This window comes from Heptranchias perlo, unplaced genomic scaffold, assembly GCF_035084215.1.
Source record: "Heptranchias perlo isolate sHepPer1 unplaced genomic scaffold, sHepPer1.hap1 HAP1_SCAFFOLD_47, whole genome shotgun sequence".
NCBI classification, from domain to species: Eukaryota; Metazoa; Chordata; class Chondrichthyes; order Hexanchiformes; family Hexanchidae; genus Heptranchias; species Heptranchias perlo.
Window position 1 is genome coordinate 1,090,308 of NW_027139484.1, and position 27,988 is coordinate 1,118,295.

Sequence of the window (27,988 nt, forward strand, 5' to 3'; positions counted from 1 at the left end):
CCTGTTCCTGTGTAACAGGCTCGAGGAGCTGAATGGCCTCCTCCTGTTCCTGTGTAATGGGGTCGAGGAGCTGAATGGACTTCAGTTCCCATATAAAAAGCTCGAGGGGCTGAATGGCCGCCTCCATTTGCTATCTGACAAGCTTGAAGCGTTGAGTGGCCTCAAGTTCCTGTATAACAGGCTCTAAGGGCTGAATGGCTCCTCCTGTTCCTATGTAACAGGCTCGAGGGGCTGTATGGCCGCCTCCTGTTTCTGTGCAACAGCATTGAGGGGATGAATGGCCTCCAGTTCCTACCTAACAGGCTCGAGCGGCTGAATGGTCTCGTCCTTTTCCAGCATAATAGGCTCGAGGGGCTGAATAACCTTCAGTTCCTGTATAACAGACTTATGGTGCTGAATCGCCTCCTCCTGATACTATCTAACAGACTTCTGGGGCTGATTGGCATCCTTTTCCTGAGTATCAGGCTCGAGGGTTTGCATGTTCACCTCTTGTTGCTATCCGACAGGCTTGAGCTGTAGATTGCCCTCCTGTTCGTGTGTAACAGTCTTGAGAGGCTGCATGACCTCCAGTTCCTGCATAACATGCTCCAAGGGCTGAAAAGCCTCATCCTTTTCCTATCTAATAGGCTTGAGGGTCTCAATGGGCTCCTGCTGTTCCTGTCTAACAGACTTGAGGTGCTTGCCGCCATTTCATCCAAGATGGCTGCCTTACTTGCGGCCATTTTGTCCAAGATGGACGCCGTACATGCCGCCATTTTGACTTAGATTGCTGCCGTACGTGCCACCATGCTGTCGGTGTGTGTATATATATATATACATATGATACATATCTGATAAAGGCTAGTTGTTGTTTTATTAGTACTTGTTGTGGTGATGGTCTAGACATAAAGAATGCCGCTCAGATCTCACTCTGGGGTGATTGGGTGCAATCTGGGATCACTAATGCACTCTGGGATCACTCTGTGGTGCCTAGGTGCACTCTGGGATTATTGTGGGTTCGCTGCAACTTTCTGGGATCACAGTGGTATCACTGTCGACATTCTGCATTTTAATTTCCGCCATTTTGTTCAAGATGTCTGTCGTACTTGCCGCCATTTTGTCAAAATGGCCGCCGTTCTTGCGGCAATTTTAACCAAGATTTTGTCCCAGAGAGCCGCCGTACTTTCCGCCACTGCGGGATCTCTGTGGGGTGACTGGGTGCATTCTGGGATCAGTCTGATGTCCCGTGTGTAATACTCTGGGATCACACTGGGGTGACTGGGTTTAGTTTTCGATCCCCAGCTGCACACTGGTATCCGTCTATGGTGACTGGGTGCGTTCTGGGATACCTGGGTGCACTCTGGATCACCCTGGGGAGAATAGATGCAAACCAGGATCACTAGGTGCACTCTGGGATCACTCTGGAGAGACTGTGTTTACTTTGGGATCCCTGGGTGCCCCCTGGGATCACTGGGTGCGACTGTGGGTTAACTCTGGGGTCACTAGGATATTGTTGGGCCACTGTGGGATCACTGGGACACTCTGCGCGGTACATTCCGCCATTTTGTCCAAGATGGCCGCCGAACTTGCTGCAATTTTGTCCAAGATGATCGCTGTACTTGACGCCATCGTGTCCAAGATTGCTGCAGTAATTGCCGCTATGCTGGCCGGGTGCAATACTCTGGGTTCACTATGGGGTGTCTGGATGCACTCTGTGATCCCTGGGTGTACTCTGGGTTCACTCTGGGTTAACTGATTTTACTCGGGGATCTCCGGGCGCGCACTGGTATCACTCTTGTTTGACTGGGTGCATTCTGGGATCACTGGGTGCACTCTGGAATCAATCCGGGGAGACTGGGTGCACCCGAAATCCCCAGGGTGCACTCTGGGGTCACTGTGGTGTGATTGGGTGCACTCTGGGATCATAGGGTGCGACTCTGGGTTAATTCTGGGGTCACTGGGACATTGTGGGGTCACTGTGGGATCAAAGTGGTCTCTCTGCGGTGTACTTGCCTCCATATAAACTAAGATGGTTGACGTACCTCCATTTTGTCCAAGATGGCTGCCGTATTTACATCATTTCTGTTTAAGATGGCTGCCGTACTTGCCGCCATGCTGTCCGTGTGTAAATACTCTGGGTTGACTGGGTGCACTCTCGGATGAGTGGGTGACCTCTGGTATCCATGGCGCACTCTAGTATCACTCTTTGGGTGACTGGGTGCATTCTGGGATCCCAGGGTGCAATCTGGGATCACTCAGAAGTGACTGGATGCACTCTGGGGTCACCGTGTTCATTCGGACATTCTGGGGTTACTGTGGGATCACGCGGGACATTCTGCGCGTTATTTCCACCATTTTGTGCGAGATGGCTGGGTGCTTGCCGCCATTTTGTCCAAGATGGCTGTCGTTCTTGCCGCCATTCTGTCCAAGATGTCGTCATGCTCGCCGTGTGTAAATACATATATATATATATATAGTATATATCTGTTATAAATAGAAGCTGCTCTTGTTGTAGCAGTAGTTATGGCGGTGGTCTAAATATAAAGACTGCCACTCTGGGATTCCTATTTGCACTCTTTATCACTCTGGGGTGACTGGGTGCACTTCGGGATCCCTGGGTGTATTCTAGCATCACTCTGGGGTGACTGGCTGCACTCTGCGTGCCCTGGGTGCAGTCTGGGTTCACTCTTGGGTGACTGGCTGTTCCCTGGAGCGACTGGGTGCAACTTGGCATCCTGGAGTGCACTCTGGGATAACTCTGGGTTGACTGAGTGCATTCTGCGATCACTGGATGCACTCTGGAATCACTCTGGTGTGACAAGGTGCACTCTGGGATCATTGCGTGATCACTGAGCACTCTGTGTGCAATTGTTGCCGCCATTTTGTACAAGATGGCCACCGTCCCGACCGCCACTTCGTACAAAATGCCGCCATTTTGGCCGTATGTAAATAGATATATATCATAAATACAAGTTGTTGCTGTTGTAGTTGTTGTTGTTGTGGTGGTCTAAATATGAAGACTGCCAGTCTGCGATCAATCCGGGGTGATTGGGTACACTGTGGGATCCCTGGGTGCAATCTGGAAAACACTGGGGTGATTGGGTTCACTCCACAGAAACTGTGATATCACTGGGGACACTCTGCGCGATACTTGCCCACATTTGTCCAAGATGGCCGCCGTACTTGCCGCAATTTTGTGCAAGATTGCCGCCGTGCTGGCCATATGTAAATACATATATATATATATATATATATATAGTTAATAGAAGTTTTTGTTGTTATATTAGCAGTTATTGTGGTGGCGGCCTAAATATAAAGAGTGCTAATCTGGATCACTCTGGGGTGCCCATTGCCTCCCTGAGAGGGGACCGGCCGAGGCCTCCTCCCGCAAAGGGAACAGACCGAGCCCTCCCCCAGAGGGGACCGACCGAGACCTCCTCCACAGGCTGCATCCAAACAGGGTCCACGTAAGTTCAGTCTGTTTATTCCACTGGGTTTAATTTCCTCTCTGGGCCCTGGTTTTGGGGCCTTGGTTTAACATGTTCCTGTTCGATTGTGACCGTTGTGATTTAACCAGGATAAAGCCTGGGGATAAAGTTGCCCGGCCTGCAATGTTATACAAACACGTTAACCCAGTGTGAGACAAACAGGGGCCGAGAGAAGATTAACATCGGGAACGTGAACCCCTGGACAGGCTGATAGGGTTTGTTATAATTTCTAAATGATGCTTGTGTTTCGGGGAGATGGGACAACTTTGAGGGGACAGAGCGGCCATTTGAGGGGTTTTGATGGAGTAAATAAGGAGTAACTGTTTCCAGTAACCAGAGGTCACAGATTCAAAATAACTGGCAAAAATGCCAGAGGTGACATGAGGAAGGATTATTTTTACGCAGTGAGTTGTTATGATCTGGAATTTATTGCCTGAAAGTGTATTGGAAGCAGATTCAACAGTAACTTTCAAAAGGAAATTGGATAAATACTTGAAAAGGAACAAATTGTTCGGTTTGGGGAAAGGAGTGTGACCAACTGCAAAGCGGCTGCACAGGCTCGAAGGGCCGAATGAACTGCTTCAGTGAAATATCATTCTGTGACATTGCTGGCTGGTTGTTGGCGGCCATTTTGCAAAAGTTGCATGGCTGTCATTTTGCGTTGCATTGTGGCCACTTTACATCGCATGTCGGTCGGCCATTTTGTGGAGTCCCAGCTGAGCTCCCCCACCCCGCGTAAGACCCACCCGGTTAATAGACCGACCGGTCACATCTATGGTACCAGTTGGAGGATGTGTGATGCAGTTTCCAGGAACCTTTACACAGGGACATGTTCCAGATTCTGACTCGTCACTGGCAGAGTCACCCAGGAGAACCGAATCCAATTATCAGTGTCCCACTGCAGCCCAGACTGAGCCCCACCCTGGGCCCTTCCTGTCTGCACATTGACCCAGTGTCCGACTGCAGCCCAGACTGAGCCCCACACTGGGCCCTTCCTGTCTGTACATTGACCCAGTGTCCCACTGCAGCCCAGACTGAGCCCCACCCCGGACCCTTCCTGTCTGCACATTGACCCAGTGTCCCACTGCAGCCCAGACTGAGCCCCACCCTGGGCCCTTCCTGTCTGTACATTGACCCAGTGTCCCACTGCAGCCCAGACTGAGCCACACCCGAGGCCCTTCCTGGCTGTACATTGACCCAGTGCCCCACTGCAGCCCAGACTGAGCCCTACCCTGGGCCCTTCCTGTCTGTACATTGACCCAGTGCCCCACTGCAGCCCAGACTGAGCCCCACCCTAGGCCCTTCCTGTCTGTACATTGACCAAGTGTCCCACTGCAGCCCAGACTGAGCCCCACTCTGGGCCCTTCCTGTCTGTACATTGACCCAGTGTCCCACTGCAGCCCAGACTGAGCCACACCCTAGGCCCTTCCTGTCTGTACATTGACCCAGCGTCCCACTGCAGCCCAGACTGATTCACCCTGGGCCCTTCCTGTCTGTACATTGACCCAGCGTCGCACTGCAGCCCAGACTGAGCCACACCCTAGGCCCTTCCTGTCTGTACATTGACCCAGCGTCGCACTGCAGCCCAGACTGAGCACCACCCTGGGCCCTTCCTGTCTGTACATTGACCCAGTGTCCCACTGCAGCCCAGACTGAGTCCCACCCTGGGCCCTTCCTCTCTGTACATTGACTCAGTGTCCCACTGCAGCCCAGACTGAGCCCCACCCTGGGCCCTTCCTGTCTGTACATTGACCCAGTGTCCCACTGCAGCCCAGACTGAGCCCCACCCTGGGCCCTTCCTGTCTGCACATTGACCCAGTGTCCCACTGCAGCCCAGAATATGCCCCACCCTGGCACCTTCCTGTCTGCACATTGACCCAGTGTCTCACTGCAGTCCAGACTGCGCCCCACCCTGGGCCCTTCCTGTCTGTACATTGACCCAGTGTCCCACTGCAGCCCAGACTGAGCCCCACTCTGGGCCCTTCCTGTCTGTACCTTGACCCAGTGTCTCACTGCAGCCCAGACTGAGTCACACCCTGGGCCCTTGCTGTCTGTACATTGACCCAGTGTCCCACTGCAGCCCAGAGTGAGCCCCACCCTGGTCACTTCCTGTCTGTACATTGACCCAGTGTCCCACTGCAGCCCAGACTGAGCCCCACCCTGGGCCCTTCCTGTCTGGTCATTGACCCAGTGTCCCAATGTAGCCCAGACTGAGCCCCACCCTTGGCCCTTCCTGTCTGTACATTGACCCAGTGTCCCACTGCAGCCCAGACTGAGCCCCACCCTGGGCACTTCCTGTCTGTACATTGACCCAGTGTCCCACTGCAGCCCAGACTGAGCCCCACCCTGGGCCCTTCCTGTCTGTACATTGACCCAGTGTCCCACTGCAGCCCAGACTGTGCCACACCCTGGGCCCTTCCTGTCTGTACATTGACCCAGTGCCCCACTGCAGCCCAGACTGAGCCGCACCCTGGGCCCTTCCTGTCTGTTCATTGCCCCAGTGTCCCACTGCAGCCCAGATTGAGCCCTACCCTGGGCGCTTCCTGTCTGTACATTGACCCAGTGTCCCACTGCAGCCCAGACTGAGCCCCACCCTGGGCCCTTCCTGTCTGTATATTGACCCAGTGTCCCACTGCAGCCCAGACTGAGCCCCACCCTGGGCCCTTCCTGTCTGTACATTGAACCAGTGTCCCACTGCAGCCCAGACTGAGCCCCACCCTGGGCCCTTCCTGTCTGTACATTGACCCAGTGTCCCACTGCAGCCCAGACTGAGCCCCACCCTGGGCCCTTCCTGTCTGTACATTGACCCAGTGCCCCATTGGGGACCATCCAGTCCCGGATATCCGGCAGAATCAGCGCTGTGGGACCGGGTGACTGAGTCTCGTGACCCTGTCGCTGGGCCTCTGACGTCACAATGGGAGACGACGCTCGCTCAGCTCGAGCTGGAAACCGTTAAAGGGCCGTTCGGATTTGAACCTGGAGCGCGGCCGATTAAAGGGGAGGGACAGAGAATCGGCCAAAAATGTTCATATAATGAGACCAGGAATGGTTATAAATTGAAATGTTCATGTAATGAGACCAGGAATGGTTATAAATTGAAATGTTCATATAATGAGACCAGGAATGGTTATAAATTGAAATGTTCATACAATGAGACCAGGAATGGTTATAAATTGAAATGTTCATACAATGAAACCAGGAATGGTTATAAATTGAAATGTTCATATAATGAGATCAGGAATGGTTATAAATTGAAATGTTCATATAATGAGACCAGGAATGGTTATAAATTGAAATGTTCATATAATGAGACCAGGAATGGTTATAAATTGAAATGTTCACACTCCCACACTCAGTCCGGGTCTGGATTCCCGCAGTGACTCCAGGTGTCTCTTTCCGTTTGAACTGAACAGATTCCCCCCCAGCCTGAAACAGATTAAAGATTAAACAGGAAATAAACAGATTGAACAACAGTGTAAATAACAGGGAGACTGGTGTTAATATTTCAATAATAATTACAGACTAACATTACCCATAAAAGGGACATAATCCCATTGATATTTTATTTATTAGATTGAACTTTGACACAAACACTCACCGGATCCGCTCCAGACTCCTGCGTGTCAGTATGAGGGAGCGGAGAGCGGGGACAGATCGGTCTGTGAAGGAGTTTGATCCCAGGTTCAGATCCGTCAGTGACCGGTCTGTGCTGAGAGAGGAGACGAGATCCTCGGTACAAGAATCTGTGAGACCGACATCATCCAGACTGGGGATCAGAGAGAGAGAGAAATAACAGGAATCAGGGTAAATCCCCAGTTTTTATTCATAACTATATTACTGATACTAATAATGTACAGTGTCAGACATCCAGTTATTATAAACACAATCTCACACAGTCTGATACTTACTCCAGTTTCTGTATTTTACAGTCCGGGTTCCTCAGAGCCTCAGACAGTAGTTTCACTCCTGAATCTCCCAGTTTATTATTACTCAGGTTCAGAACCACCAGTGACCGGTTTGTACTGAGAGCGGAGGAGAGATCCTCGCTGCAAGAACCTGTGAGATCGTTAGCCCATAGACTGGGGATCAAATTGAGAGAAATAATAGTAAATCTCCAGTGTTTATTTATAACTCTATTGCTGATACCAATAGTAATGTACAGTGTTAGACATCCAGTTAATATAAACACAATCTCACACAGTCTGATACTTACTCCAAGTCCTGTATTTTACAGTCCGGGTTCCTCAGAGCCGCAGACAGTAGTTTCACTCCTGAATCTCCCAGTTTATTATTACTCAGGTCCAGACCAGTCAGTGACCGGTTTGTACTGAGAGCGGAGGACAGATCCAAGGTACAAGAAGCTGTGAGTCCGTTTTCCCATAACCTGGAGACCAGAGAGAGACAGAGACAGAGAAAGAAATAACAGCAATCAGAGAAGTTTCTCAGTGTTTATTTGTATTATTATTTTTTATACTGACATTAATGCAGGGTGTTCATCATCCAGTTATTATAAACACAATCTCACACAGTCTGATACTTACCCCAATGTCTGTATTTTACAGTCCGGGTTCCTCAGAGCCGCAGACAGCAGTTTTACTCCTTAATCTCCCAGTTTATTGCATCCCAGTCTAAACACAAACAGACAGAGAGTGAGAAACAAACTGAGTCCAATCCCCGATCCGACACAATTTCTCTCTGATATTACAGGAAACACTGAAAAATCTTCAGGAAATTAATAACCAGATTTCCCTGTCACTGACAATGAATCTCACTCTGTCCAACTCCCCATATATTCAGTAAATGTATTTATTAAATAAAGTGCTGTCTGTGTGAAGCCTTTAAATGTCCCTCAGTCCGGTCTCATTCCCTCATGATCAGAATTACCCTCCTGGAGGTCCAGTCATGTTTGGTGAAACTTGTCTCATTTCTGCTGGTGGTTATTTCCCAGATTTATGGGAATGGGGCGATTTTCTCCGAATTAAATGATAAAGCGATGATTACCTCTCCTTTATGCAATATTATATTAATGTCCAAAATATCTCGGAGTGAGTTATGTTGTGAAACAGCGCTAACGGCTGCTGTAAAATCCGTGCCCCAGGATTTTATGTGACAAGTAGAGTTTATTCTGTCCGGTTACAAGTCTTAAATGTCCCTTTACTCCTAGTTTATAGGGGAGGGGAGTCTCTCTCTCTTTATTCCCATTGAACTGGCTCTACATTTATTTCAGGTGTAACGGCTCGACAGTTTTTGGGGAATTTTTCTGAAGTTCCCTCCCCGAGCGGGGACTCACACACAAGGGGCAGATTATGGGAAATTCCCGGGTTCACTGCCCCCTGGTTAAACCAGGAACCTCCCGCTGTGTGTGAGGCCCCACCGCTGGCCGGTGTGTGTCTGTACTCCTGGGCTAATACCCCACAACCCGTTAGATTTGAACATTTTTACCGGCAGATTTTAGTTCCCAAATCCCACTGAAGTGCCGGCCTGGATTAATGAGCGAGGTGCCTGAATCCACGACCTTCTGACTCAGAGGCACGAGTGCTGCCAGCTGGGTGAAGAGATGGTGGATGTGTTGGAGAGTGTGAAGGGCTGGGTCATTGATGAGTTAAGATAACGGACCGACGTCCTGCGGTGAAAGCTCAGTTCGCCCACTGGCGGTTGACGGCCCAAAAGCTGTGTTTTGCTCTTTGTTACTGAATGTTTGGTGTTCCTGCTTCCCTCTCCTACACACATTGACAGTCCGGTGACCGTCACTAGCCCCCACACCTCGGTAAGAGGGTGGGATGCTCCGACACACAGACTGCTGCAGTTAGTGTCAGTCTCCGTGTAAGTAACAGGGAGAAGGAACCTCTTGAATGGACGTATCTCAGGCAGTGAGAAAAACAGCAATAAATATCATTTATTGCAATTAAATTATCAGACTCTTTCAGTGACCTGTATTTACTGATCTGATAAAGACTGTAAAATCCCAACCTGTTCACAAGGATCCATTTTAGATTCTCCAGTCCTTGGGGAATTAATAACCTATCCTCTTATCATGTGTCATATTTGTGTTGAATCTGCTTCTCTCTGGTTTAACTGAACAGTTTGTTTCCCTTCATTCCGGAGCAACAATACAATCCGTGACTGTTCGACAATTGGCCAAACAGTTAGAGACAAATAAACAGTTACCTCAACACCTGGCATTTGTGCAGTGCGGGTCCCAGCCGCTGGAGTCCTTCACACTGAATGTGGCAGTACTCGAGATCGAGGTGTTTTATTGTATCACAGAGTCCAATGACATGAGACAGGACCGCACAGTCAATCGGGGTCAGTCGCGATGCTTCCCCTGAGTCCCAGTGTCCAAATGTAAGTGTTTCCACAGATCCCACTGTGACCCGAGCCAGTGTTTGATTCTGAGACTCAAACAGATAGTGGAATGTGTTCAGGAGGTCCCTTTTACCAGTTTTACTCTCTGTGTTTCCAATCTCTCCTTCAACCTTCTCCTTCACCCAATCAATCACTCCGCAGATTGTTTGATGAAGAAATGGACCCAGAAACTCCTCCAGGGGCCGAGATGACTGTGAGGAGGAGAGACCAACAACAAAACGGAGAAATATCTCAAATCGCCCATCTTTCTTGCTGTGGGCTTCACTGAGGAGTTTCCGGATGTCCCCTGGATCTGGAATCAGGAATTGTGCGAGTGCGGCTACAAACTCTTGGATGGTGAGGTGCGGGAATGTGTAAACCACACTCTGGGCAGAATCATCTCTCTCCAAATGTTCCATCATGAACCCAGACAGGAACTGGCAGGGTTGCAGATTGTACTTGATCAAATCTCCATTTCTAAACACAATCTTCTTCTCGGAGACTCCTGTGAAGGCCATCTCACCGATCTTCAGTAACACATCACGGGGGGATTCAATCTCTCGGCCATGGTTTTTCAGAATGTTGTAAATATAGTAGGAATATAGTTGGGTGATGGTCTTGGGAACTCGCTGCTGCTTTCTGTCCCTTTGTTCGAAGAAGGGACCCAGTGCCAGACCGAGGATCCAGCAGTAGGAAGGGTTGTAACACATCGTGTACAGGATCTCGTTCTCTTCCACGTGTTCGAAAACAGCTGCTGCCACCGCCTGATCTTCAAAAAACTTGTGGAAATATTCCTTCCGTTCTTCACCAACAAATCCCAGGATTTCAGCCCAGACACTGATCTCAGCCTTTTCCAATAAATGTAATGCAGTGGGGCGGCTGGTCACGAGCACTGAACATCCTGGGAGCAGCTTGTGCTGTATTAAACTGTACACAATGTCAGACACTTCGCACCAGTCTTCAGGATCTGTGCAGATGTAATCAGCCTCTGTATTTATACAATTGTTATCAAAATCGATACTGTCCTTGAATTCATCTAAACCATCGAATATGAACAGTAATCCTTCTGGGTTCTTCCAGATCTCTCCCAGAATATTCCCAAAGTAAGGATACAGATCCAGGATCAGATTCATCAGGTTTATTCTACAGTTAATACCGTTCAAATCACGGAATTTAAAACTGAAAACAAATTGAAAGTGTGGGTATATTTTCCCAGTGGCCCAGTCATAAACAATCTTTTGTACCATTGTTGTTTTTCCAATCCCCGCGACTCCGCTCACTGCTGCTGAACTCCCAGATTTGGATTTTCTCCGGGAAAAACTGCTCTGGAACAATTGATCAGTTCGGATTTTTTCCAGTTCTCTCCGGAGATGTTTCTCTCTCCACTCTTCATGGTCTCGGCCTCTTGCCAGCAGTTCATGTTCTACAAGTGTCCGATCTCGAACAGTAGAAATGACCGTTAGCTCAGTGTATAGATTGACCAGCTGGAAAATCTTAACTTTCTCCTTTATTAGGATCGTGTTCACTCTCAGTGTTTCAGTTTGGACCCGGAGTGTTTCCTTGTGTTTCTGTTGAACATCTTCAATTAGAACAGACAGAAAGTCGTTCTCAATGTTAGTTGTCTTGATATAAAAACAAATTCTCAATATCACTTTACTATTCAGTAAAATGTTCCGAGATTGAATTCCCAGCTTCAACATAGGTGCGAGCAGGAAATTAAACTCAGTTACTGAAAACCTCGCTTGAAAATGAATAATGACCGTGAAAAGTTTGAAATCCTCACTTGATTCTAATATTTACTGAACGTGGAGATTTCTCTGAAGGTGATATTTTCCCTCTGATGATTAATATTATCAGCCCTGCCCTGTGCCATGGACATCTCATTACAAATCCAAACCTGATTCTGGTTATGTGAAACTAGAGGTTCGTGTCGATTAATCTATGAAACCGTCAGTGGTACTGACCTTCTGTGGAAATGGGAAAAAGATTATTGTGTGCATTGGGAGAGGGACAGACTGTGAATGGACCGAAGTCCCACTGTTGTTGTATCAGACCATGGGCAGGTTATCTGGGATATTGTGGGCACTGGGAGAGGGACAGACTGTGAATGGACAGAAGTTCCACTGTTATTGTATCAGACCATGGGCAGGTTATCTGGGATATTGTGGGCACTGGGAGAGGGACAGACTGTGAATGGACAGAAGTTCCACTGTTATTGTATAAGACCTCGGGCAGGTTATCTGGGATTTTGTGGGCACTGGGAGAAGGACAGACTGTGAATGGACAGAAGTCCCTCTGTTTAACCTCGGTGGTGGGGAAGCTTTTAGAAACGGGACTCGGGTATGTTATCTCTGGTATTACCTGAACATCGATAGTCACCTGATCGCAGGTAAAGCTTGTTGTCATTCTTAAGGTAAAGAGAGGAATCAGAGAGATGATTTGAGGTTTTGGAGTTTGAATGAGGGAAGCGTAACGGGGTTTGATATATTTTGTTTGGGCAAGAGACTTCGGTATTGAAATGTTTTAATGGAACTCAGAACATTAGTACAGGAAACAGGCTCACAATCACCAAAATAATTAATAACGGAGAAAACTGAAAGTCAGAAATATGAAGGGAAATCAGGGTCAGAGAGCGAAGACCAGTTACCAGGGAAGGACACTAAAGCGGCAGTATGAGTGGGGTCAAGAAATAATTGAACGTGCTACGGATACACTGAGAGGAGGGGTAGGCGGGATCATCTCTCTAACAAGGACAGGCTTAATTGGGCTAAATGGCCTTCTCCTGTCTCTAATCATTCTCCTGTTATATTGTGTTCCAGAAATTGTGAACAATTTTTCGGCGGTTTTACACCTACGTTGAATGTGTTTTTCTAACAGTCCTGTCATCTCACCGATTAGAATTAGAATTAGAACTACTGCCGAAATCACTCAGTGTAATGTTAGAGCAGAAACATTCACAGTTCATTTCAACTGTTCTCCGAATAATTATACTCCGTTGTTTCATTTTGGTCTAAATTTCCTAAAATGAAGGTTTGGGAAATTACAAATCTGTTTCCATTAGTAATTGCATTCGGTCTAAAAAGACCCCTGAGTTAAAGGACTATTCTTTGAGTAAAATAAGGTTCTCACTTTCATTGCCATTAGGAAGCCAGCGCAGAACTTCCTGTTTACCCTGTGCATTGTCTTTCCCTTACATTTCTCCAAGGATTAATGATCTATTGAGTGAACATCTGTACATCTTTTCAGATCAGATCGAAAACGTTGACGTATGGTTCTGTGCTGTGAAATGATAACATTTTAATCTGTCGCATTTCTCCACCTCGTTTCCCCCAGTTGATTCTGGGTCAGAATTCAAAGGAGGCAAGGAAACAATAGCATCCGACTCAAGGCACTGCTCTTTACTTGTGAGCACGGAACATCAGGGCGGCACACAGGAGATGTGTATTGGGACTCACAGGGTGTCGGAACCGACCAAAGTGTGTATTGGGTTTCAGAGTGTATCAGGATCCTACCAGGTGTGTACAGGGATTGACAGTGTGTCAGGATCCTGCCAGGTGTGTATGGTGATTCACAGTGTCTCAGGATCCTGCCAGGTGCGTGTGGGGATGAACAGTGTATCAGGATCCTGCCAGGTTTGTATGGGGATTCACAGTTTAACTGGATCCTTCCAGGTGTGTATGGGGATTCACAGTGTATCGGAACCCTGACAGGTGTGTATAGGGATTCGCAGTGTATCGGAACCCTGTCAGTTGTGTTTGGGGATTCGCAGTGTATCAGGATCCTGCCAGGTGTGTATGGGGATTCACAGTGTATCAGGATCCTGCCAGGTATGTATGGGGATTCACAGTGTATCAGGATCCTGCCAGGTGTGTATGGGATTCACAGTGTATCAGGATCCTGTCAGGTGTGTATGGGGATTCACAGTGTATCAGGATCCTGCCAGGTGTGTATGGGGATTCACAGTACATCAGGATCCTGCCAGGTGTGTATGGGGATTCACAGTATATCAGGATCCTGCCAGGTGTGTATAAGACTTCACAAGTGATAGCGATCACTGGCTGGATTAAGTGAAATAATGCAACGTTCGTTTTTTTACAGAATCGGTCAGAAATCGTGTGAATTCCAACTTGAATCCGAACTTCGTTTATTTCTGTTTCCCCACCCTTTGAATTTCTGACTCCAAGATTCTGACAATCTCGAAACAAAAGAATACAGTCAAACATTCTGATTCTCAGGAGCGAAATAAACGGTTTGAAATCCCCATTTCATCACTTACCTTTCAGGTGACTGGCTATTTCAGATAAACCTCGTCCGATGTTCATATAATCAAATGGATCAGGACCTGTTTAAATCAATGAGTTTTCATGAAATCAGATCTGTGTAATATTATAATAAATTCTGTAGTGTTTCAATCTGAAATTGAATTCAGTGTGTGATTTTACTGTACCAAGTTCCTGAATCTCTTTCAGTATTTTATCCAACTTTGGTAATCTGTGCATTTTCACAAAGGATTCCCACATCACCCTTCGGGCCCGAGAGCCTTTCTCCATCACCAGATTTAGGAGAAGTTTGGAACTGTCCGCCCTGTTTCCCTTCTCCACGAGATCAACGACTTTCTGTAAAGAATAATATTGAATATATTGGTCTCTCCTTTTCCCAGTCCTACAATAAACTGATTCCCTTTTGTTTTCAGTCCACACAAGAGTTATACCTGAACCGTTCCCCTGTCCTTTATACAGACACTGACCGATCCACTGGGTATTTTCACCTCTTCCGATCATTGTTTCAGATTGACTGTATTTTCAGTTTGATCCATTTCTTTCTTATTTCACCTGTTTCTGTTCTGTCACATTCTCTGATTCTAAGATCTGATATCCTGTTAGTTCTGTGATGTTTAAATAATCCAAACTCATTCTGTGTCCCTCCCACTTACCCGATGTTCCTGTCCACTGAAATGCCTCTCGTATGTTAACAACGAGCTGACTCCGTCCACCCCTTCTTCAATCGCCTGTTCTAGTCTGTCCCGGTAGAATTTCGTCAACTGGAACAGCAGGTAATCGTCGCACTTTGTCAGGAACTCAGTGATTGCAGTGTTCGGATCTGTGAACAAAAATGGAGAAAACTAAACACATTATCGACATTCTATCCGGGCGGTTACATTTCCTCTTCGAACAAACGGCTGAAGCCTCCTGTGAGGCACATTATCAAACACCTTCTGAAAACCCATATACACTGCGAGTGCTACATCCCATCGATCTACATCGTCACCTCTCAACAAAGCTGTATCAGATTTGTCAAATATGGCTTGTCTGCAGTGAATCAGTTCCAGCCTCCCCTGATCATCCCCTGCATCTATAAATATTCACTGATTCGACCTGGAATTACAGATTCGAGGAGTTTGCCCACTGCTGACGGAGACTAATTGGTCTCCAATTACCGGTTGATCCTCTCTCCCTATTTCAACAGAGACATTACTTGGGCTCCTTCAGTCCACCTGGATATTTTTCATAACAAACGAGGATTGAGAAATTACAATCAGAGTACCTCCTATCTCCTCTCTGACTTCCTTTAACAGTCTCGGGTGTGTAATCTCTGGGCCCAGAGATTTATCCTCCTCGGTGATTTTTCTCAGATCCAAATCCTTCTCTACAGTTATCACTCACTATGGTCCCACATCCTCCTGTAGTACACCAACATTTTCACTTCCATCATCATCTTTAGAAATGAGAAGAAATATTTTGTATCTCACCAAAACTTCATCCACAACTAGTTGCCCCCAGTTCCCCCTTTATCTCACCTCCACTGATTGCTGGCCTGCAAAATCCATTGGGAATTGTGCTATTTCCATTCCTATTGCTTAACTACGTACATATGGATTCAATGTTAACATAGCTCCCTGAAAGATCCTTATGTTCTAAACCTCTCCTTCTCTCTACCTCCCAGTTCTCCTTTTGGACTCTCCTTGAAACCTACCTCTTTGCCCAAGCTTTTAGTTACGCTACCTTATATCTCCTTATTTGACTCGGTTTCAAATTTTGTTTGATAATCACTCCTGTCACGCACCCTTGGGTCGTTTTACTGCATTAAAGGCGCTATATCAATGCAAGTTTTTATTGTTCAGCTCTGTCGTAGAACCATTATTAATACTGGCGTCCATAACTATTTTTCTCTCCCCTCAAAATCTTACAACCAAGAACATTTCGCTCTAAGTCCTGTGAAAACTCAGGCTCTGTCTTATAGATACCAAATCACATCTCTCATGATTCTGATTGTCCAAATGTGTTTGGAATGATTTGCAGATTCACAGACGTAAAACTCAACCATAACTCCGATTTTTCTGGAATGTTGACCCGTTTTCGTTTGCTCATTTTAAAAAAAGATCAAGTGACTTTATCTCTCAATACTTTAAAACCAACTTCCTTTTTTCCTGCTAATAACTTTTCATTCTTTCATAAATCTTCTGTTGCTCATCCAACAGTTTTATTAATTCCACTCTAGTCTCAGATCCGGATATTTCCCCACCCTGCATCATATCAACTGAAACCCTCCCACTACTCCATTCACCCAGCCTGTAAAACCATTGTTGGTCGGTTCAGACCGTAACCGTCCCTTCCCTTCTCCATGAACTCACTCTCGTCCCCAAGACCTTGAACCCTTCCCTCCTGCTCCATTCACCCAGTCTGTAAAACCATTCTTGGTCGGTTCAGACCGTGACCGTCCCTTCCCTTCTCCCTGAACTCACTCTAGTCCCCAAGACCGTGAACCCTTCCCTCCTGCTCCATTCACCCAGTCTGTAAAACCATTGTTGGTCGGTTCAGACCGTGACCGTCCCTTCCCTTCTCCCTGAACTCACTCTCGTCCCCAAGACCGTGAATCCTTCCCTCCTGCTCCAGCCCTGCAGCCACACATTGACCTGCCTCATATTTTGCCCCTTAAGCGGCCCAGTGTAAAACAATCTGGAGATCACCACCTGGAGGTCTTGTTTTTTAATCTACTGCCTCAGTCACAATATACCCTGTATATTCGTATTTCTATCCGTGTTATTGGTTCCAACCATGGCTATTCTCTGCTCTACTTTCCTTCCCAGAGATGGTTCCACCTGTTCCAGGATGTTGTTCCCTCTGGCACCAGGGAAGCAATTCACCATTTGGGACCTGCTCAGGGTTGCAGAAGAGTCTGCCTATTCCCCTGACTATAGAATCTCCCACCACTATCACACTCTTATTCCTCTGCCCCACCTGCCTCCCACCCCCGCCCCACTCGGGGTGTCCCCCTGCTCCCTGGTCTTAGACTGTTACTCAGAAAGACCATCCTATGAGTCACTGTCTCTATCCAGCTTACAGTCCCCAACATCAGGTATCTGTTGGACCTTTCCAGTACTCAGGAGTTCCCTCCACCTGTGACTGCACTGTCCCTCTAGATGGTCACTCACTTCCCTCTATCTGCACAGTATCTGTGCTGTTACCTCTTCCTCTGTGAGCTGTAGGTTCTTGTTCGTGAACTGAAACGTTTGTCAGGAGAGAAATTATATATTGATGAATTTTCTGAACGTACCTGTGTCCATTCTCATTCTTATTGAAGATGTTGGATCTTCTCCCCTGTTTGAACTTTCAGCCATGGTGGTGACAGACGTTCCCAGATTCTGATGCTCTGGAATAAATACAATAATAGGAGGGTTAGAGAGAAGTATTAAAATGAGCAGGAGAGTGTTGCCTTCTTAATATGGATACCAAGTCCCTCCACCCCCATCAGTACAACAGCAGTTAGCTCTGGGATCAAGCATTTCCCGAGTGTTATGATCAACACTCCACAACAGGTGTGACACAGACAGCTGCCCAGTGAAATCCAGTGAGTCCCGCTGATCTCCACAACCCAGTTCCAGACGGGGACCCGTCGGCCGAGACTCTGCACTGGGAGCGCCCATTGGTAAGATTTACTCACACAATGCAGGCCAGCACCACACTTATTGCTGAGGAAGTGAATATTCTGGAGGGAAATCTGAGGCAGGGTGTTCATTGATGAATTAAATGATCCTTCACTCGGTTTTATACATTCTGGCGGTATTGTATCAACTTTGCTCACAGATTTAGATTGAATATTTTTGCTTTGTTGAGTTTTGATATTAAATTCTGCGACTTTATAAACATGATATCTATCCACAAATACAATATATCGCTGGGTGTGATTCCTCTGGTCACGCTGGGCAGTGACAGTGTGTGTGTTCATGGAGATGTGTCCTGGTTGGTGCTTCTAATAGAATATATTTACCATACCTTCTCATGGTGTCAGCACCTGACTAATTTACGACTGTTCTAATATTAACACGAAGGAGCATTGGAGGAAGGGTGGAGACACGATGGGCCGAAGGGCATCTATCCGTGCTGTATAACTCTATGAGATTTACCACTGTTTTAATATTAACACTAATGAGCACTGCAGGAGATGAGGAGATTTACCACTGTTCTAATATTAACACGAATGAGCACTGTAAGAACGGGGAGATTTACCACTGTTCTAATATTAACAATAATGAGCACTGTAGGAGGTGAGGAGATTTACCACTGTTCTAATATTAACACTGTTGAGCACTGTAGGAGGTGAGGAGATTTCCCACTGTTCTAATATTAACACTAATGAGCACTGTAGGAGGTGAGGAGATTTACCACTGTTCTAATATTAATACTAATGAGCACTGTAGGAGGTGAGGAGATTTACCACTGTTCTAATATTAACACTAATGAGCACTGTAGGAGGTGAGGAGATTTACGACTGTTCTAATATTAACACTAATGAGCACTGTAGGAGGTGAGGAGATTTACCACTGTTCTAATATTAACACTAATGAGCACTGTAGGAGGTGAGGAGATTTACCACTGTTCTAATATTAACACTAATGAGCACTGTAGGAGGTGAGGAGATTTACCGCTGTTCTAATATTAATACTAATGAGCACTGTAGGAGGTGAGGAGATTTACCACTGTTGTACTATTAACACTAATAAGCACTGTAGGAGGTGAGGAGATTTACCACTGTTCTAATATTAACATTAATGAGCACTGTCGGAGGTGAGGAGATTTACGACTGTTCTAATATTAACACTAATGAGCACTGTAGGAGGTGAGAAGATTTACCACTGTTCTAATATTAACACTAATGAGCACTGTAGGAGGTGAGGAGATTTACCGCTGTTCTAATATTAATACTAATGAGCACTGTAGGAGGTGAGGAGATTTACCACTGTTGTACTATTAACACTGATAAGCACTGTAGGAGGTGAGGAGATTTACCACTGTTCTAATATTAACACTAATGAGCACCTTAGGAGGTGAGGAGATTTACCACTGTTCTAATATTAACACTAATCTATAAGGTTCTGAATCGTGTAACTTTGAACCGTTTGCTGATGCGCAGCATTTATACTTGGAATCTCATGAGGGGTTTTACAATCTCTGAAAACACTTTGAACATTTGTGGTAGATTGGACTGCTGTTTTACAATCAGAATTCTCCAGTTTTGTGCGTACTTCGCGAGGAAACATAATTCGTGACTGAAGATGGTGTCTTCGATCTTCCCAATGTTTATTTGGAGAAATGTGTATCTCGTCCACGACTGGATGTCGACAAGGAGCGTGACAAAGCAAAGGCAGTGGAGGGGCCGAGAGAGGTGGTGGAGAGTTAGAGCGGAGTGTTGTCAGTATACTTGTGAAAGCTGACCCCTTGTCTTCGGATAATGTCTCCAAGGGGCAGCATGTAGATGAGAAATAGGAGGGGGTGACTTTCGATCCACGGACTCCAGAGGGAACAGTGCAGGGGCAGGAAGGGAAGCCATTGATGAAGATTCTCCGGCTCCCTCTGGACAGTCGCAGTAATAGAAGGTGTTAATTGTGACTTTGATTGTTGCCATTTTGGTGCCGTGGCAGGAGTGGCCACCTGATTGGAGAAATTCAAACATGGAGTTGTGAGAAAAATGAGCAGATATTGAGAGGAAAGGGAGGCTGGAGACGGAGATACACGTGTCTAACTATTCACCCAAGTGGGCGTGTCCAAGTGGGCGAGTTTCTTTGATCAAAACCTCTCCTCTGCAACATACAAGTCTCATTAGTGGTTTAATATTATAAAACAAGTTAAACTCACTGAAACTTTACATAACATTCCACGCTCTCTCACTGGACGACTGGAATCTCCCCATTCCACTGGAGAAGTTCACTTGTTCCAGGCTACAGAATTAGAGAAAAGCTTCCTGTCTTCTCATTTTACAAAACTGCTACAGAAAATGCAGCCTCGCCGCTTCCCTTTTGTACATAGAATTACAGAGAATTTACAGCACAGAAACAGGCCATTCGGCCCAACTGCTCCATGCCGGTGTTTATGCTCAACAGGGGCCTACTCCAACCCCTCTTCATCTTACCTGATCAGCATATCCTTCTATTCCTTTCTCCCTCATGTGTTTATCGAGTTCCCCCTTAAACACACCTTTTACTTGCAGTGAAACTCTGTAACCGGGAGCTTGCCTTCTCACAGATCCTCTGCGATTCACGTATTGTAGTTCCTCTGTCCCACAAACCCAGTCCCACACCGACACCCCACGGACCCAGTCCCACAACCATATCCCACAGACCCAGTCCCAAACCCGCAGCCCACCGACCCAGTCCCACACCCGCACCCCACCGATCCAGTCCCACACCCGCACCCCACCGACCCAGTCCCACACCCACACCCCACCGAACCAGTCCCACACCCACACCCCACCGACCCAGTCCCACACCCACACCCCACCGACCCAGTCCCACACCGACACCCCACCGACCCAGTCCCACACCCACACCCCACCGACCCAGTCCCACACCCACACCCCACCGACCCAGTCCCACACCGACACCCCACCGACCCAGTCCCACACCGACACCCCACCGACCCAGTCCCACACCGACACCCCAGCGACCCAGTCCCACACCCACCCCCCACCGACCCAGTCCCACACTCACACCCCACCGACCCAGTCCCACACCCACACCCCATCGACCCAGTCCCACACCCACACCCCACCGAACCAGTCCCATACTCACACACCACAGACCCAGTCACACACCCACACCCCACCGACCCAGTCCCACACCCACACCCCACCGACCCAGTCACACACCCACACCCCACCGAACCATTCCCACACCCACACCTCACCGACCCACTCCCACACCCACACCCCACCGACCCAGTCCCACACCCACACCCCACCGACCCAGTCCCACACTCACACCCCACCGACCCAGTCCCACACCCACACCCCACTGACCCAGTCCCACACCCACACCCCACTGACCCAGTCCCACACCCACACCCCACCGACCCTGTCCCACACCCACACCCCACTGACCCAGTCCCACACCCACACCCCACTGACCCAGTCCCACACTCACACCCCACCGACCCAGTCCCACACCCACACCCCACTGACCCAGTCCCACACCCACACCCCACTTACCCAGTCCCACACCCACACCCCACCGACCCTGTCCCACACCCACTCCCCACCGACCCAGTCCCAAACACACACCCCACCGACCCAGTCCCAAACCCACACCCCACCGACCCAGTCACACACACACACCCCACCGACCCAGTCCCACACCCACACCCCACCGACCCAGTCCCACACCCACACCCCACTGACCCAGTCCCACACCCACACCCCACCGACCCTGTCCGAAACCCACACCCCACTGACCAAGTCCCACACCCACACCCCACCGACCCAGTCCCACACCCACACCCCACCGACCCAGTCCCACACCCACACCGCACCGACCCAGTCACACACCCATACCCCACTGACCCAGTCCCACACCCCACTGACCCAGTACCACACCCCACTAACCCAGTCCCACACCCACACCCCACTGACCCAGTCCCACACCCCACTGACCCAGTCCCACACCCACACCCCACTGACCCAGTCCCACACCCACACCCCACCGACCTCGTCCCACACCCCACTGACCCAGTACCACACCCCACTGACCCAGTCCCACACCCACACCCCACCGACCCTGTCCCACACCCACACCCCACCGACCTCGTCCCACACCCACACCCCACCGACCTCGTCTCACACCCACACCCCACTGATCCAGTCCCACACCCACACCCCACCGACCCTGTCCCACACCCGCACCCCAACTGACCCAGCCCCACACCCACACCTCACTGACCCAGTCCCACACCCACACCCACACCCCACTGACCCAGTTCCACACCCCACTGACCCAGTCCCACACCCCACTGACCCAGTCCCACACCCACACCCCACTGACCCAGTCCCACACCCCACTGACCCAGTCCCATACCCACAGCCCACTGACCCAGTCGCACACCCACACCCCACTGACCCAGTCCCACACCCACACCCCACTGACCCAGTCCCACACCCCACTGACCCAGTCCCACACCCCACTGACCCAGTCCCACACCCACACCCCACTGACCCAGTCCCACACCCACACCCCACTGACCCAGTCCCACACCCCACTGACCCAGTCCCACACCCCACTGACCCAGTCCCACACCCACACCCCACTGACCCAGTCCCACACCCACACCCCACTGACCCAGTCCCACACCCCACTGACCCAGTCCCACACCCCACTGACCCAGTCCCACACCCCACTGACCCAGTCCCACACCGACAACCCACTGATCCAATTCTGCGATGTGAGAATTCCCAAGTTCCTTATCATGACCTCATTGAATCAGCTGCTTCTCCTGTCCCTTATCAATAACATTAGTTTTAACAATTACAATTCCCCAAACTGTTGTTATAGCTTCACCTTGACTGAAATGTCCACCAAATCATTCAACCGATGACAGTCCCAGAGAGATTAATGAACAATGACCTCCTGCAGGCGGCGTTATCACATCACCACATTCCATGCACAGATGTTCTATCCACCCGGGCTTACCGATATCACAGGTGCCTGTCTGCAGCCAATTCTATTCACACCACGTGTGAATGAACAGGAGACAGTGGATACCATTGGCCCTGACTGCATCCCACCATCGTGCTGAAGAACGAGTTGTCGCTCAGACAAACTATGGCAGTGCACCAATTATACTGACTTTGCCCGCCAATGTACAAGGTGGACCTGCTGTGTCCAGTGCACAGAATCAAGGAATAATTGGACCCGGACAATCAGCGCCCTATCAGTCACCTCTCAATCATCAGCAAAGCGATGGAGGGAGTTGGTCCATCAAGTAACACTCGCTCGTCAATAATCTGCTCGCCAACGCTCAGAACCGATTCCACCAGAACCACTCGGTTTCAGTCTTCTTTATAGTGTCAATCCACAAATGGATGCCAGAGTGGAGAACCAGAGGAGAAGTGAGGGGAACTCACCCCATCAACAAGCAGCGTTTGACAGAGTGCGGCACCAAAGAGCTCCAGCAAACTGAGGTCAACGGGAGTCAAAGGGAAAACCTCCAGTGGCTGGAATCATCCGGGCCACCACACTGGGTTATGTTGGTGGTTGGGGGCTGTGTTGTATGTTGCAAAGTGTCAACCTCCAATTGTTTGTTCATAAGAGATGTAATAATTCAGAAATATCTTCCAATAATATTATAAACAATAGAATTTTAGCGGGAAAGAATAGATTGTGGTTTTCGCCTCTCAAATGACGCTGCCATGAATGTTAATTTCAAGAAATAAACAACACTTACAATCTGATCAGTGAGTAACTCCCCGACTTTCAATATAATTGATTGACTTCACAAGTAAACAGTGAAAGCCCCATTGGTCTACTTTAAAACACTTTAATTGTGCTCAGTATATTCGGGGTCCTTACCTTGTGCTGCGGCCCCTGATTCTGAGCAAGTTCGGGATGTGGGGTCTGCAGGTTAATGAACACACCCTGGGTAAAGATCAGTTACACACCACAGTGATAAACACGACCTTCAGCCTGATCAGTACAATCCCTCCCCGCCTTGTTCTATGATGTGGGGCTCGGTCTGAATCACACACAAATTGAAATGGTCCGATAAATTACTGATATTTTAACTAAAGTCTTTAATTCTTTGTTTCGAAAATAATCCCAAATCCCCCCCCCCCCCCCGCCAGCTCTTCCATCTGTGGTTCAGAAGACCCCGCAGGAAAATTGTAGCCGGATTCAGTTCCGTGCCCTCGATTCGATTTTAATACTCATCATAACACCTGTTTATTATCGAACTATAAAAGGTCACAGATGGCAAGGGGCAAAGCTCGCTGTTAGTTTATTGGGATCAAACACCAGAGGGACGGACACAGTGAACTCTCTGAGATGAAACGTTAAATATTTGGAACTATCTTCCCTTTCTTAATCTCTTTATTTCTTTTTCTGTTTCTTTATCCCGATTCTAACTCTGTATAAATGTAATACATTCTGATCCAGGCTTTAGTAATCTCAGTATTAGGTCTATTATAATGTTAATCTGATCCTTATTGCCCCCAATTTGTACAATTCCTGTCACATGACTGGTTACAGGTTATTTTCCAATTGTTATTCATTAACAACCGAGCAATGATTATAATCTCCTGCAAATATTCTCCTGCAAATAGTCTCCAGTTAATGAGTAACAGTCTCGGCCTTGATCAGGATATTCACACCCTTCAGTATCAGGATCCAGGTTTCATTTACTGGAACTGAATCGGCAAATGTCTGCAGGAAAACAAGTGTCATTTCAGCTTCATCGGCCTGTTAATCTTTATCCGTGATGTAATTTCACCTTTTCATTTAATCTTTGTTTTAACAGTTTGACAGCGGATAATTTATTGTGAGGCTGAGAAATTCAACATTCGCATTTGTATTTAATATTAATATTAAAAGTTCATATTGCCTCGTGCGACTCCTCCGGACCTTATTCCCCCTTCCTGCTTCTCCGTGCTGCTGCTCCCAGTTTGTCCCTGCTTCGTGTCTGACATCCCTCCCTTTTACCTGTCTACTTCCCCCACCCATTCTGTGCCCGGCCGTTAATGTTTCTTGCACTTAATATATATTTATACACATTTTTCCTATTAGCCTTTCTATTACTTGCACTTTTTTCATATTCTCTTTTTGCAGCTCTTGATATTTTCTTTGCCTTCCTTTGTTGTTTTCTATATCTCTCCCAGTCCTCTGGATTATCGCTTAATTTGGCATTTGTGTAAGTCACTTCCTTTAGCTTTATACTGACTCTTATCTCACACGTTCACCATGGTTGCTTGACTGTACAAGTGGAATGTTTTTAGGGATATGTTTTGGATGAACAGCTCTGTTCTATCCACAAAACAAAAGGACAGACTGAATCCAGACAATTACCGCCCTCCCAGCCACCTCTCAATGATCAGTAACCTGATGGACGGACTCATCAATGGCGCCATCAAGAAACATTCACTCATCAATAATCTGTTCAGCGACGCTCAGTTCGGGCGGTGCCTCAAATCCCCGGATCCTCACTTGTTCACAGATACAAGAGATGAATGCCAGAGAAGAGCTGACTGTAACTCGCCTGGACAACAAGGCAGCGTTTGTCTGGGTTTGGCATCAAGGTGCCCCAGCATCCTGAGGTCAATGTGGGTCAAAGGGTAAACCGTCCCGTGGCTGGAAACATTGGATTTCGGTGACGGTTAGAGGCTGTGATTTACATTGAAAAGTCTCAACCTCTAACCGTGTCATAAAGGAACATTATCTTTGAATATTATTTACAACAGCAGAATTTTAGTGCGGAGTTTACATTTTGAAATGTTATTCTGTTAATTGGCGCGTCTTCCAGTAAATTAACTTACGTAACGAAACAATCGTTTCTTACCTGATCCAATATGGATACAACTTTTCAATCTCATTGAACTAATACACAAATACACTGCAATGGGTCCGTTCTGCTGCATTAAAACACTGTAATTGTGCTCAGTATATTCGGGGTCCTTACCTTGTGCTGCGGCTCCTGATTCTGGTTCCAGAGTGTGTGGTTAAGTTCGGGTTGTGGGTACTGCAGGTTAATGAACGCACCCTGGGTAAAAATTAGTTACATGTTACAGTCACAAACACGACCTTCAGCCTGATCAGTACAATGCCTCCCCGCCCTATTCTCTGTGTGGGGCTCGGTCTGAATCACACACGGTCTCATTCAAATTGAAATGGTCTGATAAATTGCTGATATTTTAATCAACGTCATTAATTCTTTGTGTGCAAACAATGATTAAGTTGTCCCCCAATTCTTCAACCTGTGGTTCAGGAGATCCCACAGAGAAATTGTGTTCTGTTGCCGGATTCAGTTCCGTGTCCTCAATTCGATGTTGTTGCTCATCATAAAACTTCTTTATCATCGGAATATAAAAGGGCAGAGACAGCAAGGGGCAAAGCCCGCTGTTAGTTTAATGGGATCAAACACCAGACGGAAGGACAGAGTGAAGTCTCTGAGTTGAAACGTTAAGTGTTTGGAATTTTCTTCCCTTTCGATCAGTAGCTGTTTCTTTATCTCGATTTTAACTCTGTGTAAATGAATTACATTCGGACCCCGCCTCTATTAATCTCAGTATCTGGCCCATTAGAAAGCTAATCTGATACTTATTGCCCTGAATTTGTACAATTTCCGTCACAGGTTATTTTCCTATTCACAACCAAGCAATGATTATAATCTCCTGCAGAAAGTCACCAGTTAATGAGTAACAGTCTCGGCCTTGATTAGGATATTCACACCCTTCAGTATCAGGATCCAGGTTTCACTTACTGGAACTGAATCAACAAAGGTGTGCTGGAAACAAGTGACATTTCTGCTGGATCGGCCTGTTAATCTTTATTGGCTTTTGGCGGTGCTGTAATTTCACCTTTTCATTTAACCTATCAACAGTTTTCAGCAGATTTAACTTATTGTGAGACTGGGAAACTCTGAAAATTAAATTAATTGGCTCCTCGGTTCGTGATACCTGAACGACTGAAAACAGTCTGTTTCTTTGTATCCTGACCCATCCGTTCATAACTTTAAACACATCTATCACATCCCTCCATAATATGTGTTGTTATAATGGAAAACACGGCGTTTGTCAAAATCTTTCTTTGTATCTGTTTCTCCTGATACCAGGAAGCATCCTCGTGAATCTGGTTTGTTCACTCTCTAAAGGCTCAATATCCCTCATCAAGCGTGGAGGTGATACTTTGCTCTCATGGAGGTCATATTAAGGTTTTATATAGGTTCATCATTACCTCTTAACTTCTTTATTCTATACCACTTGGGATTAAACCTCGACTTCCATTAACTCTCCTCCGGCCTCATCAACCTGAGGTGCTCCCTTTAATGCACCTTCGACCTGTAGCCTCCAAATCGCTCAACTCCATCACAGCACCGAATCTACTTCCATTCAGTGTACAATTAGAGCTGATATTTTACCAATATGTATCACCTGACACTAACAATGATTCCATCTGTCCATTTTTAGCGCATCCCCCCATCTTTTCAATATGCCTTTGTACTTTCCTCCGATCTTCTAAGTAACAACACCCCCCATTTCTGCAGCATCTGTAAATTTAGACCAGGATCAATATTCCAATCAGTAATAGAGACAGAAGTGGCCCCAGAATGGAATCCTGTGAGACACCATTTCACACCTCCAACCACTTGTTTGCTCTACAAAACATGCACGTTTAAGGTAACCTCAATGTAATATTCAAATCGGAGCAAGTGTGTCCAATGTGTAATATTGCACCAATTCATCCCTTTAAAATCTGTAGAAAAATCCGCTACAGGCACAATCTGGTGAACCTCATTGGAAATTGAATCATTAAAGGAGATTTCCAGGTCACGGGGGTCACAAAGCACAATGCTTTTTTTGATTCGGGACTATTTTGGTGAAGAAGTGAGCGAAGTGCTGCAAACCCGCTCAATTCTTTCCCTCGAACGTATCAATAACTGTTTCTTTACCGTGCTCTCCCCAGATTCTCTGTTCAAATTCCTTCATTCTGGCTTCATCCCCAATGACAAACCTCTTAATTCCCATATTTAAGGGGACCTTGATGCTTACAAAGAATCATAGACTTATAGGAAGGATACAGCATGGAAGGAGGCCATTCGACCCATCGAGTCCGCACCGACTCTATGCAAGAGCTATCCAGCTCGTCCCACTTCCCCGCCACATCCCCGCAGCCCTTCATTCTTTTCCTTTCAAGTACTTATCCA

The 27,988-nt window shown here is 47.4% G+C and overlaps 1 protein-coding gene across 1 annotated transcript in view; it reads right to left on the reverse strand.

The window, feature by feature from the left end:
* Positions 1-6,750: 6,750 nt before the first annotated feature.
* LOC137313345 (NACHT, LRR and PYD domains-containing protein 3-like) overlaps positions 6,751-27,988 on the reverse strand; it is a 35,322-nt gene continuing 14,084 nt past the window's right edge. Inside the window, 10 exon segments of the mRNA XM_067979472.1 lie at positions 6,751-6,893; positions 7,066-7,233; positions 7,376-7,546; positions 7,681-7,851; positions 8,009-8,095; positions 9,636-11,391; positions 14,089-14,154; positions 14,260-14,428; positions 14,746-14,912; positions 17,367-17,462. Of these exon segments, the coding sequence (XP_067835573.1) occupies positions 6,806-6,893; positions 7,066-7,233; positions 7,376-7,546; positions 7,681-7,851; positions 8,009-8,095; positions 9,636-11,391; positions 14,089-14,154; positions 14,260-14,428; positions 14,746-14,912; positions 17,367-17,462 (2,939 nt within the window). The 3' untranslated portion in view covers positions 6,751-6,805.